The 13,106-nt window shown below is 35.6% G+C and overlaps 2 protein-coding genes across 2 annotated transcripts; both read right to left on the reverse strand.

Annotated features, from left to right (window-relative positions):
- Positions 1 to 3,410: 3,410 nt before the first annotated feature.
- LOC105333846 (uncharacterized) lies at positions 3,411 to 10,405 on the reverse strand. The gene is made up of 8 exons (XM_011437052.4): positions 10,290 to 10,405; positions 10,067 to 10,105; positions 9,026 to 9,102; positions 6,428 to 6,499; positions 5,893 to 6,019; positions 5,311 to 5,405; positions 3,958 to 4,026; positions 3,411 to 3,609 (listed from the first exon to the last, which is right to left on the reverse strand). Exons 1-8 carry the CDS (start codon positions 10,309 to 10,311, stop codon positions 3,508 to 3,510), a joined length of 603 nt encoding a protein of 200 aa, XP_011435354.1. The 5' UTR covers positions 10,312 to 10,405; the 3' UTR covers positions 3,411 to 3,507.
- Positions 10,406 to 11,280: 875 nt separating this feature from the next.
- On the reverse strand, positions 11,281 to 12,975 carry LOC105333845 (ADP-ribosylation factor-like protein 6). The gene is made up of 2 exons (XM_011437049.4): positions 12,828 to 12,975; positions 11,281 to 12,714 (listed from the first exon to the last, which is right to left on the reverse strand). The coding sequence occupies exon 2, from the start codon at positions 12,640 to 12,642 to the stop codon at positions 12,076 to 12,078; it is 567 nt and encodes a 188-aa protein (XP_011435351.1). The 5' UTR covers positions 12,643 to 12,714; positions 12,828 to 12,975; the 3' UTR covers positions 11,281 to 12,075.
- Between the last annotated feature and the right edge of the window lie 131 nt (positions 12,976 to 13,106).

Here is a 13,106-nt window from a genome sequence, read left to right on the forward strand (position 1 = left end):
CACATACCGTTGCAGTTATGAGACCACATCTTTCAAAAAATAATGATTCAATGCTTATATTTACGTTTTTTAACATTTGTTCTCTTTCCGCAAATATGATTTATTTTAAAAAATCTCGGCCTTATTCAACGAGTAATGCGCAATTAACGGAAGAGCAATTGGAACAGCCGAATCATGCTGACAAAAAATAGTGCACAGCGTTTTAAATTTTAATATCACAATTTTATTTCTCATTCTGTAATTTGATGAATTTATTTTTGGTACACTAAGAAAACAATCAATTAAATTCATATAAATCTTAAAAAATATTTACATCCATGAAATATTAATCAGCCCAAGTATAATATCAGGTCGTGATCCGGTTTGAAGTCGGGAGGAGAGTCAGTCATGTTCTTAAGGAAGACTGAATGTATTCATACGCACCAGATTTGGTGATTGGGTCTTCTGTGTTATGCGTAGATATCAATCAAATCTATCAATGCAATTAATAGGGGGAAAGAAAGTGAATGTAAATATTGAGTAATAACCTCTGTGTAATGGTGTTGATAAATAAGTCTGAAGTGTTGATCCTCTCTTCGGCTTAAGGTACTGTTAAATATATTATTTGAACACAACTATTTCACAACATTGCCATAAAGTGTGTTTAGGAGAGAATATACAGTGTATATATAAGCATCAAGCCTGCTGTTTGGTCCAATTCAATGTATTTGTCATAGTGTAAATTTTGAATTAAAATCCACCCAGTATTTTCAAAATTTACAACATGGCATATTTACATATACTTGAATGAAATACTAATTCATTAAATTAAGCGTGCTTCATGTATCCAATACTTAATTTTTACCCAGTACAGTGCAATAGCATATTCGCTAGCCAAGAGTTTTCTGTCAACTCCGCTGTTTATGGGGAGCGGACAAGAGCGAAAACCCTTGGCTAGCAAAGGTGTGCAACAGCTGTACCCTGGAAATCAAATGAAGTTTTTTAATTATTTTAACAACTTATCTAACAGATCACCTGTAGAATTACCGGCAAATGAACCATATCTCTTAACCCATTACAGAAAACTTAAGACCGACTAGTAAGAGAATTGATTTGTATGTTAACTCAATACAGTAAACTGTCGATAAACTGTCATATTAACCTCCTCAGCCTCTCAGAGCGATACGTTTCTTATTATATAAGAACTCCCTTTTTCAATATTTCCCCTACCAATGAAGTATACGTACATTTTAAACAATAACATCACTTATTGAAATAAGTTTTAAATAAGAAACTTTGGGGTCAACGGATACAATATCTGGATAAAATCTGTTTTGCCTGAAAATAAATTAACTTCCTGATTGTATATCAATAGATTTATGGCGATTCTTTTACTTACTAATACATATACATCACTTCGAGATAGTAATATATCTTTTGGCTCAAAAGATCTTTCAAAACTCAATAAATGCAAGATACTAGTACCATTTTTTAATAAGTTATTATTAATAACCAAAAATGTTCACCCTATTAAAGTGGAACGCAAACAACAACTTTCAAAATTCTTCATCTTCATTGACATGTATGCACTTTACAACAACGCAAAGAGAACCATCAAATTTCACAGCAGTCTAAACAAGACATCTTGATCGAGGCGAGTTTATTAAATGTTTCATTAAAAACCGTTTTGATATTGAAGAAGAGTTTTATGGTGTCCCTAATCTGGTCAAACAATTCCGGGATACCTTGAATCTCCTAATAAAGTCGACGGCGCTTCTGTGATTTGCTAGGTTTTTATTGGAGCCAGCAGTCAATGAAATTCCTCTTCTATCTATTATATGTCAATATTCTTCGTAAAGGTAGAGATTTAAAAGGATTGTATCTTTTTATAAATTGAGAAACAAGATCAAAAGGACAATGGGATTTCAAACTGTTGAGAATAAGGTAAAGGTTGAAAAAGGTTTAATAAATAAAAGAATATAAACTTTGGGGTATAATGTGAGTGATTTTTGGTACACTTTAAAGTTGAGAGAGTACGTGTAGTACTTGTCCGAAGACAGTTGTCCTATTTATTTATGTTTTTTCAACAGTTAAGGACCCGCAGGGAGCATTTACATTAAAAACATATAAAATTAATGTACACCGATACTATTAACAACTTCATAAATGCTTTCAATTTATACTCCACTATATTATTTAAGCTCTTTCTTCTGTATAGGCATGTAGAGTCTGTCAGATTTTAGACGAGTGTGTATATCAGGATTACATCAGGTGTACTAATGTTCTGTAAGTAGGTACTGAGGCGCATGTGCGGAACAAGGGTTACTGACTTAGCTGTACGCAATAAAAGTCTGTTTCCACGGGAACAGCCGGGTTGGCAGACCGTTTCTAAACTATCTGTTAAAGGCCTGTTGAAACGGCTTAAGGTGAAAAAATTTGGAATTTTCTAGACATGTTACAACGGAATAATTGTCTTTACTTTTGTCAAATATTCTCCTAAATAAATGCACAGCAACCAACAGAAAATTATGTAAAATTGACATTCTGGCCGAGAGAATATATTTTAGCTTTTAACAAACTTCACTTCCTGTGCATGTCTTGTTGGGCTTGTGATCATTAAAAACAATTTCTGAAGAATCTACTTAGTATTGGTATGATCATTCCCGCAAAAAAATATTTAGGTTATTAAGTCCAGATACTGGGCAAAATTAGTTTAGGAAAATGTAGCATTAGCGTCTGTCAACCCGAATTTTCCTGTATAGCTACAGGTTTTAGCTGGCACTACTAAAGGCTTGCACTGAAAATACGGGCACCTCGATCCTGTATCCTATCGACTGTAGCTGATCCTGTAGCTGATCCGATCGACTGTATAATATTATCTAATAGCTGGCTCACACTGCATCACCGGACTCGTTTTTACATTTTGCGTTAATCTCTTAAAGCACCTGTTACCGAAGCTTATTAATTTTACTTCCTCAAATTAAAACGATAAACAACCCCATCTATGAAATACTCAGACTGTGTTGCCATTTATTTCTCATTAATTGGCTCAGAATACTTGTGACTACAACATGTTGAATGCGTCCACTGACGAGTAGAATGTAGAATATCAAGTTTTATAGAATTATTTCGTATATATATTAAAACTTTTTGTCCTTTATTAATAATTTTCAACCAAAACTTCCCTGCTTTGCTGATCGTTGGTTATTCTAAAAAAAAAATTAAATTCCAATTCCCGAAGATATCATGCTTTTATCTTTATCTTTTGACTTTTAATTTGATTTTGTATCCACTTTTTTCCTCTGACGACGTATTCACTACAAGTTTCAAGCACTCCTCTGGAACTTGGTTGCCATATATAAGTCACGTGGTCATTATCTTACATACCTGATATGTTGTCGTAATGATTGCTTCACTTTACAAATATTAGGTTGACTTCTAGATTTAATTTCATATTTTTCACATTTTCTGTGACGATACAAACAACAAGGGCCAGTAACACCAAATACAGGCGCCAACTGTCCTGTTCTACACTTTACAGCTGCTGTTACAGAGATCCCCGGTACAGCAGTGACGACACGGCAGGGCTCGCTTTCCTAGGGGTGAGGACACATCCAGTGCCGTGCATGCCTGAGGAATGCAAACAAAAGGCAGTGAGCACTACATATACATGTATTTCCTCCCTACCGAGTTTATGGAAATCCAGCAAGGAGTTGTAATTCATTTGACTTTTAAGGTACAGTAACCCCTCTGCTAAGAGAGATAACTGGGTTATAATGTCAAAAGGCGATGTCACTTTTTCTCCTGTTATTTTTGCCAGTAAAAAGTGGATGAAGAATCTTTGGTGTACACCTTCTTAACAGCAAATTAAATTCAGCGTTTTTGGTTAAAATATTCCTTGCGTGATGTGAAATTATATGAACATTGAATAAAATCTCAAAACACGGGGACAGATAACTCTTATTTTGGTATTCTTACGTGGAGAGGCTCACAACGTGTTGTGTAGTACAGTTGTCCAAAATGTGCTTCTGATCCAACGAAGCATTTCTACAAGGAAAACAACATTCGATTTGAGAAAACTGTATCAATTGTGATTACTTTTCGATAAAAAGGGAGCACTATTTTGTCATATCAATATCTAATCATTGAAGAATTTCTAATAATATTAATAATATAAATATACTCAGCTCTCATTTAAGGCGTCTACATACAATAATGTACATACATGTACCCTATTGAGGTCATAGATGTCGTTACTGAGGGTCCTAGTGTACATACCTCATTGTCGTTACTGAGGGTCCTAGTGTACATACCTCGTTTTGTTTTATAGAGGGTCCTAGTGAACATACCTCAATTTGGTTTCAAAGGGCCCTTGTGTCAAGCTTCATTGTGGTTACAAAAGATGGTAGTGCACATACCTCATAAAGAGGGCGATAGTGTACATACCTCATTGTAGTTTCAAAAGGCGATCGTATACTTACCTCATTGTGGTTACTTAAGGGCTCTAGTGTGCATGCCTTATTGTGGTTACTGAAGATCCTAGTGTAAATGCATCATTGTGATTACTGAGGGTCCTAGTGTACATACCTCATTGTGGTTTACAAAAGGCAATAGTGTACATGCCTCACCGTGGTTTACAAAAGGCAATAGTGTACATACCTCATTGTGGTTATTGAGGGTCTTAGTGTATATACCTCATTGTGGTTAAAGAGAGTCCTAGTGTACATACTTCATTATGGTTAAAGTGGGTCCTAGTGCACATACCTCATTGTGGTTACAGAGGATCCTAGTATACATACCTCATTGTGTTTATAGAGGGTCCTGGTTACAAAAAGTGATAGTGTACATACCTCATTGTGGTTAATTAGGGTTCTAGTGTACATTCCTCATTGTGGTTATACAGGGTCCTAGTGTACATTCCTCATAGTGGTTATAGAGGGTCCTAGTGTTCATACCTCATTGTGGTTACAAACAAAAGGCGATAATGTACATACCTCATTGTGATTCCTGAGGGACTTATGGTGTACATACCTCACAGAGGTTACAGAGCGTCCTAGTGTACATACCTCATTGTGGTTACTGTAGTGTACATATGTCATCGTCGTTACTGAGGGTCCTACTGTACATACCTCGTGGTGTTTATAGAGGGTCCTAGTGAACATACCTCATTTTGTTTTAAAAGGGCCCTAGTGTCAAGCGTCATTGCGGTTACAAAAGATGGTAGTGCACATACCTCATACAGAGGGCGATAGTGTACATACCTCACTGGGGTTACAAAATACAAATAATGAACATTCAACAATGTGGTTACATGGACGATAGTAAACATACCTCATTGTGGTTACAGAAGGCGATAGTGTGACAGGTACTCGGATCGGCCAAGTTCTTACACTCGTAACACAAAGGTCCACGGTCTGCCGGGTAGCCTGAAAAAAGGTTGCTAGAGAGGTCAGATCTACAATTATACTATTCACTATATATAAGAGAACCAGCAATAAAAGGCGTTATAAAGGCCAAAAGTACTATTAATAGCATACAGCATAGAAATAGTAGACATTTAGAAACTAGACACAATGGTTATCTTTGATACTGTGATTGAACAACATTAAACTCTTCTTTTTTTTTAATAAAAACGTATATAAACACTATCATTTTTATTTTTTTTATTTTTTTTTAAATATATCAATTCCCGAACATCGCTGTCAAAAATGTTTCTTTTAAGATTCAATTAAACTCCAATGACAGCTAAATGTCAATGTCTCGCCAACCTTCTGTATATATTTTTTTACAATGTAGCCGGTTGAAAAAAGAACTGTTTCAAAGACTCGAATGTGCACTTTATCTCTCTATGACATCACGCTCGGATGTCCCGGAGTGTTTAGTTTGTCTGCAGAATGCCTTGTGTACATATACCTATCGCACCGCATCCCTTGGAGTTGCATAGGTCACTGGAGCAACAGTGACGACAGATAACTTCGTTGTCATAGTAACCGGTCCTTTTGGCCGGGACAATTGTATTGGAGTCCTCTGAAATGCAGCTCTATTAAACAAAAATAAACAATGGATTTCTTTAAATGGATGTAAGCCCACGTTAAATAAAACTGCGTCGAATGCCGTACGTGTGTCGGCCAGGCTCTTCAGTCAGTAGTGCTAGATGTAGAGACCTGGCAATCGTTTACGAAGTTATTTATTTGTTTGTCTCCTTTTAATTAATATTAGCTTGAAGAATCTAATCGGACAAAAAAATAGCTCGAGCAATCGCAAACATTTAGTTTGCAAATATACCAAATTTATATCTTTATTTCTAATGATATTTTAACAATCATACAAATAATTGAAAAAAAAAACTATAAAATTTAAAGTAGTAACTCAAAAATTTAGAAACACCACCCTCCCCCCCCCCAAGTAGGTGGTGTGTTAAGTTACTGGATAAATATGGTGACGTAACTGTTGGTGAGATACATCCCGTCCAATAGGAAATGTCTCCGTTATCCGACCTCTTCTGCTCCACGCCGCATACCTACAAAACAGAGCCACCGTACGTGTAGTCATGAACAACAAAGCTACAACAGTCGAAATTTGTTTTCATTTATTCCCTATCATACATTTACATTGTACATCAAATAACTAAGGACAGATGAGTCAACAAAACCCATGTATCTCTTGGACTTGGGTTTTGTTGACTCATCTCTCTTATTTGATGTACAATGTAACTTTATAATGGGAAAAAATTCGATAATCTGTTCAAAATCAAAGATCACCGGTTCGAATATTATATTGCAAATCACTACTTCAAATCAACACAAGAACACTTGTGAAGTTTCGTGCAACATGGTCAACAAGGACTCGCAATTTTTTTAATGCGTTGATAGAGTAAAGAAAAGCGTAGTAATCTGATGAATGAAATGCATGGCTTGTTATGCACCCGGTTGCTCTGTAGCCTTTCATTAGTAATCATCCCCCCTCTCCCCCCCCCCCCCCCCCCCCGATCCACAGAGTGCCTTTCGGTAAAAGGTGTGCAGTGACCTTGAACAAAGTTTCTATTTCAAGGGTCAAGGTAAATTGAAAGCAAGCGTTTGAGTAAAATTCGTGTCCGAGTCCCATTTTCCTTCTTTCTGTCCTATTTGTCTTAAAATGCTTTCTAGAAAAAGGACGTGCAGTGATCTTGCAGTTACATATGCTTTTCATCCTACGTCCTTTATCAAAGCGGGGCCCTTTGGGATGGTCACCATCTCAGTGAAGTCTAGTTATTTGGGGGTTTTTTTATTAGGAAAAAATAGATTGAGGGGTGAATAATTATTAGCCTTTAAATTTCTTTTCTTTTATATCTACTAACTTATCTATTTTTTTGCGTGGCTGGTTCATATGTACACATAGTTATGAAAATGGCGAAGTATTGTTCAGAATGTAAACTTATACGGTTTGTAGATAAACAAGGTTGGTTACCTCTCCTTGGTCAGAATGTAAACTGATACAGTTATACGGTATGTAAGTAAACAAGGCTGGTTAGCTCTCCTTGGTCAGAATGTAAACTGATACAGTTATACGGTATGTAAGTAAACAAGGCTGGTTACCTCTCCTTGGTCAGAATGTAAACTGACACAGTTATACGGTATGTAAGTAAACAAGGCTGGTTACCTCTCCTTGGTCAGAATGTAAACTGACACAGTTATACGGTATGTAAGTAAACAAGGTTGGTTACCTCTCCTTTGTCAGAATGTAAACTGATACAGTTATACGGTATGTAAGTAAACAAGGCTGGTTACCTCTCCTTGGTCAGAATGTAAACTGATACAGTTATACGGTTTGTAAGTAAACAAGGTTGGTTACCTCTCCTTGGTCAGAATGTAAACTGATACAGTTATACGGTATGTAAGTAAACAAGGCTGGTTACCTCTCCTTGGTCAGAATGTAAACTGATACAGTTATACGGTTTGTAAGTAAACAAGGCTGGTTACCTCTCCTTGGTCAGAATGTAAACTGATACAGTTATACGGTTTGTAAGTAAACAAGGCTGGTTACCTCTCCTTGGTCAGAATGTAAACTGATACAGTTATACGGTATGTAAGTAAACAAGGCTGGTTACCTCTCCTTGGTCAGAATGTAAACTGATACAGTTATACGGTATGTAAGTAAACAAGGTTGGTTACCTCTCCTTGGTCAGAATGTAAACTGATACAGTTATACGGTTTGTAAGTAAACAAGGTTGGTTACCTCTCCTTGGTCAGAATGTAAACTGATACAGTTATACGGTATGTAAGTAAACAAGGTTGGTTACCTCTCCTTGGTCAGAATGTAAACTGATACAGTTATACGGTATGTAAGTAAACAAGGCTGGTTACCTCTCCTTGGTCAGAATGTAAACTGATACAGTTATACGGTATGTAAGTAAACAAGGCTGGTTACCTCTCCTTGGTCAGAATGTAAACTGATACAGTTATACGGTTTGTAAGTAAACAAGGCTGGTTACCTCTCCTTGGTCAGAATGTAAACTGATACAGTTATACGGTATGTAAGTAAACAAGGCTGGTTACCTCTCCTTGGTCAGAATGTAAACTGATACAGTTATACGGTATGTAAGTAAACAAGGCTGGTTACCTCTCCTTGGTCAGAATGTAAACTGATACAGTTATACGGTATGTAAGTAAACAAGGCTGGTTACCTCTCCTTGGTCAGAATGTAAACTGATACAGTTATACGGTTTGTAAGTAAACAAGGTTGGTTACCTCTCCTTGGTCAGAATGCAAACTGATACAGTTATACGGTATGTATGTAAACAAGGTTGGTTACCTCTCCTTGGTCAGAATGTAAACTGATACAGTTATACGGTATGTAAGTAAACAAGGTTGGTTACCTCTCCTTGGTCAGAATGTAAACTGATACAGTTATACGGTATGTAAGTAAACAAGGCTGGTTACCTCTCCTTGGTCAGAATGTAAACTGATACAGTTATACGGTATGTAAGTAAACAAGGCTGGTTACCTCTCCTTGATCAGAATGTAAACTGATACAGTTATACGGTTTGTAAGTAAACAAGGTTAGTTACCTCTCCTTTGTGGCAGGTCTCCAGCTGGGTACAGAGGCGGGGCTCCGTGATAGAGTCACATCTCAAGCACCGCACCCCTAAACAGAGAAACGGCAGGGCCAAGCTTTACAGTTCACGTGAATAGATCGAACAGTCGAGTTTATCATTCAGTGTATTGAGATGTAATTTTTAAAAATACGTCACATAAAATAATTATGACTTAATTTTCAATCAAAATTACATGTTAATTAAAATGTGGGGAAAAAACATTTTCACTAACAACATGTATGTAAATATGGTGTTAGCATAATGTATTCATAACCATGTAAATGCTAAAAATGTACAAGTATTTAATATTAATAAATTTGTTATTGGCAAATAATAATCGCTTGATTGAAAAAAGACATCATTTTAGGGTCATTGGAAAAAGGAAAAAAAACGTTTCGTTGAAACCACGAGTTCTTATTACTGGGTTTGGTGTTTTGTTTTTGTTTTTGTTTTTTTTTTTTTGTTTGTTTGTTTTTTTTTTTTTTTTGCTGTTGTACACCTTTCGTGAGCATTGTAAAATCCCAACGGTCTATCTCACACACGCTTATTGTGGGCCAACTCGCTGAATTTTTCTCGTTTTGGTGAATAATTTTCCGATTGACTCCCATTCTCTCATAAGAGGTCGTGCTACACAAGCTTCGCTTAGAAGCTAGTGAAGCAAGACCTCTGGTGAGAGAATGATTGGCTCCTTCACATTTTCGGAAAGGAAATTTCACTTAGTCACCTTAATTCTTATACATTTATATAATGGTTTTCGTTTCTATTTTTCTAAAACCCATAGGATCACTTTTTAAATATATCACTGGTGGATGGCAAACATATATTCATGAAAATGGCAATAATTTAGCGAGTTAACTAGCTAGCGGTAAACGTATAGGAGATGGACCGTTAGTTACCGACGCTTTGTAAACAGACTTGGATGTAAAATATAGCATCGTTATCCGACTAATAACAACAGTGTAATGTTCCTTTGCTCTGTAACACTTAGAAAAATATATAAACAAGTTTTGTTACCCAGTACAGCTGGCAGGTTCCAAGAAATTCCAAGAATAACTGTAAATATATGAAATAACTACCAAAGACGCAAGATCTGTGCATCAAACAGTCATGTACATGTAAAATTATACGATCTGAGATAGGAATTAATATAGAGATCCGAGACTTTTAGTAAATCGGCCACGTACGTGTTACAAATACGCAGTCCATGGAATTCGGGTTAAAGAATTCGATACGTTACCTATTGAAAGGAAGCGGTGCATTGTGATAGATCTAGAGGGGTTCGGCGATGTTTTCTGGAGACCGTCTCATTTCGAAATTCCATGGCGGATTGTGCTTATCTCGCCAATGTCTTATCTCGGCATGAAGTTTGTGGTTTTATTTTGAATTTGTCTGAAAATGTGTCGCCAGGAAATAAATGTTAGATCCTCGTGATAAAGTAGTACATTTTTTTCTCTCGTGTGTATAAATACATGTACATTATTTCTTTTTGGGGAGCGAAAAATTTAACCTTTGCTTTGGCGAACAAATCTAGTACTGAAAGAAAAAATATAAGAGGATGCACCATACTTACAACTTCGTTTAAATAACAATTTCACATTTTTACATATTATGCCACTTTTTGGGGACGTTTCATTTGCTTTACAAACATCAAATGTTCCATTCTATTAGCTATGACAAGTGGATAACAACTTGTGCAGTCTTTTTATTCATATCAAAGGTTACCATACTTAAATATTGTTTTCAAAAGTTCTGGGGCATACTATGGCATATTTATATTTTAAAGCAAATTGTATATTTGTAGGGTTTAAATCTTTGCAAGTTAAAATCCTTTTGTTGAATGAAAACAAGTCTTCCAAAGATAGAAGGTCATGCATATTAGCAACTGATGGCCCATTAAACTTTAGGATCAATAAACTTAGTCTTATCTCTCACAATAATACAAGTACCTTAAAAAGTACACTTAAGGATTTGTGAACCTGACATGAAAATAATTCATTGGGAAAAAATGTCAGGTTAACATATTTTTAACTAAACGTCGAAAATAAAAATGAACACATCATGGTCACATGGAATGTTTATCCAAGTGTGGAAGCGGAACCATCAATATCTCTTCATTTTTCCTAGATATCAGTACTGTAAAATATATCAGAAATCTCCAAACATTTCAGATCACGAATAAATTGTTTAATTGATAAAATAAAGAATAAAAAATTCAGTTAAATTACATGTAAATGCAGTAGAATATTTATTTCATTTCATTCTTTGTAGTACATTTACCATTCATACATATCATGTGATCTTGAAAAAATACAAGTCTGAAAAATAAAATGTAGATAACAACCAGATATTGATATGTTTGTGAGGATCAGGACGGACATAACTTTTGGATGGAATATCAACTGTAAGCTATGTATAGGAAACAGATTTTTTCCTGCTTATTTTGATGATAAATTCCCTTTCAATACACATTTGAAATCCATCTATCAATTTTTTTTCAGCTGTATGTTATAGGGATAGGGAATTTAGGTGAGCACTTATGAGCACCTGCTCTGATGAACAGAACCTCGAACTTCATCTGCGACAGATCATCACTTCATTATGACAAAGTTGTCTAATTTAATTATATATGATTTCTAGATGAATCTACAATAGTGGCCAATTTTAGATCAATTGGCAGGTAGTATGTATATTGGCTGTTTGGTACACCATGAAATAGGGAAGTTGCTTAAATGTCAATACAAAAGAATTAATGATAACCTTTTCCATATGTTTTCATTTTGTCAACTATAAACATGATAAAAGGTACCAATATTAACCAGAGTTTTAGTGACATAAGTTCTATAATAACCTGGCATCAATAACAGAAATCACTAAGATAAGTGCGTGTGCACATTTAGGTCATGTTTCCAATGCAGTTCTCTTAAACTAAATAAGTACATGTTCATGAACAGATCAATAACAATATTTCATTGGCCAAACTAACAACCATTATAAAGTGCTTTGTACATCAACTAACTAACACTTCATTTGGCGTTGACAATTTCTTTCAGTTGCCCTGTTATCCATTCTACCCCTTCACTGAGCCCTTCTCCTGTCAATGCATTAGATGCACATATATGCCACGGCTTTGTACTGATTTTGTCCAAGTTCAGGAGATGGGCCACTTTTACAGCGGACAACGCATCTCTCATGTCCATCTTATTGGCATAAAAAAGAATGGGTATGCGTTTTCCCACAATGTCAGGATGATTGAGTAACTGTTCTAATTCTTCCTGAGCGACCACCATGCGTAACCGATCACTGCTATCAATGACAAAGATTATGCCTTGGCATTCCTTGTAATAGTGCTCCCAAAGGTTGCGATAACGACCTTGACCTGACATGTCAAAGGCCGTAAAGGATAAGGATTTTCCTGAGAATTTTTCCACTGTGAAACCAATAGTTGGCACTATGTCATGCGACTTGGACTCTGCTGGTTTTAACTGGTTAATGATAGTAGTCTTTCCACTGTTGTCCAGCCCTACTACAAGAACGTTGGCCTCTTTCTTCTTCAATCCCAGCCACTTCGCAAGAGAGTCAAATATTCCCATTTTGACGATTTATTAAGTAACGAGATATAATTTATCTAACTTCTATTTTGGCATGCCGGTGCCCTTGTTTTTCTGAAAATAAGGACAAGTATTGTCAATAAATACATTATCTGAAAGTGTAAACCAAGAACTAAATCAGCATAAATACATAACAGTAACACAACTTAGGATAGTCTGTGTTTTACCTGAAACACAACTTGAATTAGCGTATGTGTGTGTAAACTTCCGTCACCATCGAAAGTATGTCCCAGAATTCCTCTAAATCTTGGTGAAGTTAATGTTTTAAGACAAAATATCACACCCGATGTAAAAAAAAATATTTTAAATTATATGACCCTGGATATCAATTAATCTGATTATTTTTTTTATATGCGTTTAGAAATATTCATATAAGAATAAAAATTTTAGAGAGTTATGACACAACAATAAGATAAACAGATATCTTTAAAAAAAAAAAAATTATA

The sequence above is a fragment of the Magallana gigas genome, chromosome 4 (assembly GCF_963853765.1).
Source record: "Magallana gigas chromosome 4, xbMagGiga1.1, whole genome shotgun sequence".
Lineage (NCBI taxonomy): Eukaryota > Metazoa > Mollusca > Bivalvia > Ostreida > Ostreidae > Magallana > Magallana gigas.

What these genes read in the sequence shown, in the direction of transcription:
- LOC105333846 (XM_011437052.4), bottom strand. Translation starts at nt 10,311, where the DNA reads ATGCACCGCTTCCTTTCAATAG. An exon ending in GCACCGCTTCCTTTCAATAG is followed by an intron (nt 10,106 to 10,289) that starts GTAACGTATCGA and finishes ATATATTTACAG; the next exon opens with TTATTCTTGGAATTTCTTGG. An exon ending in AGACCTGCCACAAAGGAGAG is followed by an intron (nt 6,500 to 9,025) that starts GTAACTAACCTT and finishes TCTGTTTTGTAG; the next exon opens with GTATGCGGCGTGGAGCAGAA.
- LOC105333845 (XM_011437049.4), bottom strand. Translation starts at nt 12,642, where the DNA reads ATGGGAATATTTGACTCTCTTGCGAAGTGGCTGGGATTGAAGAAGAAA.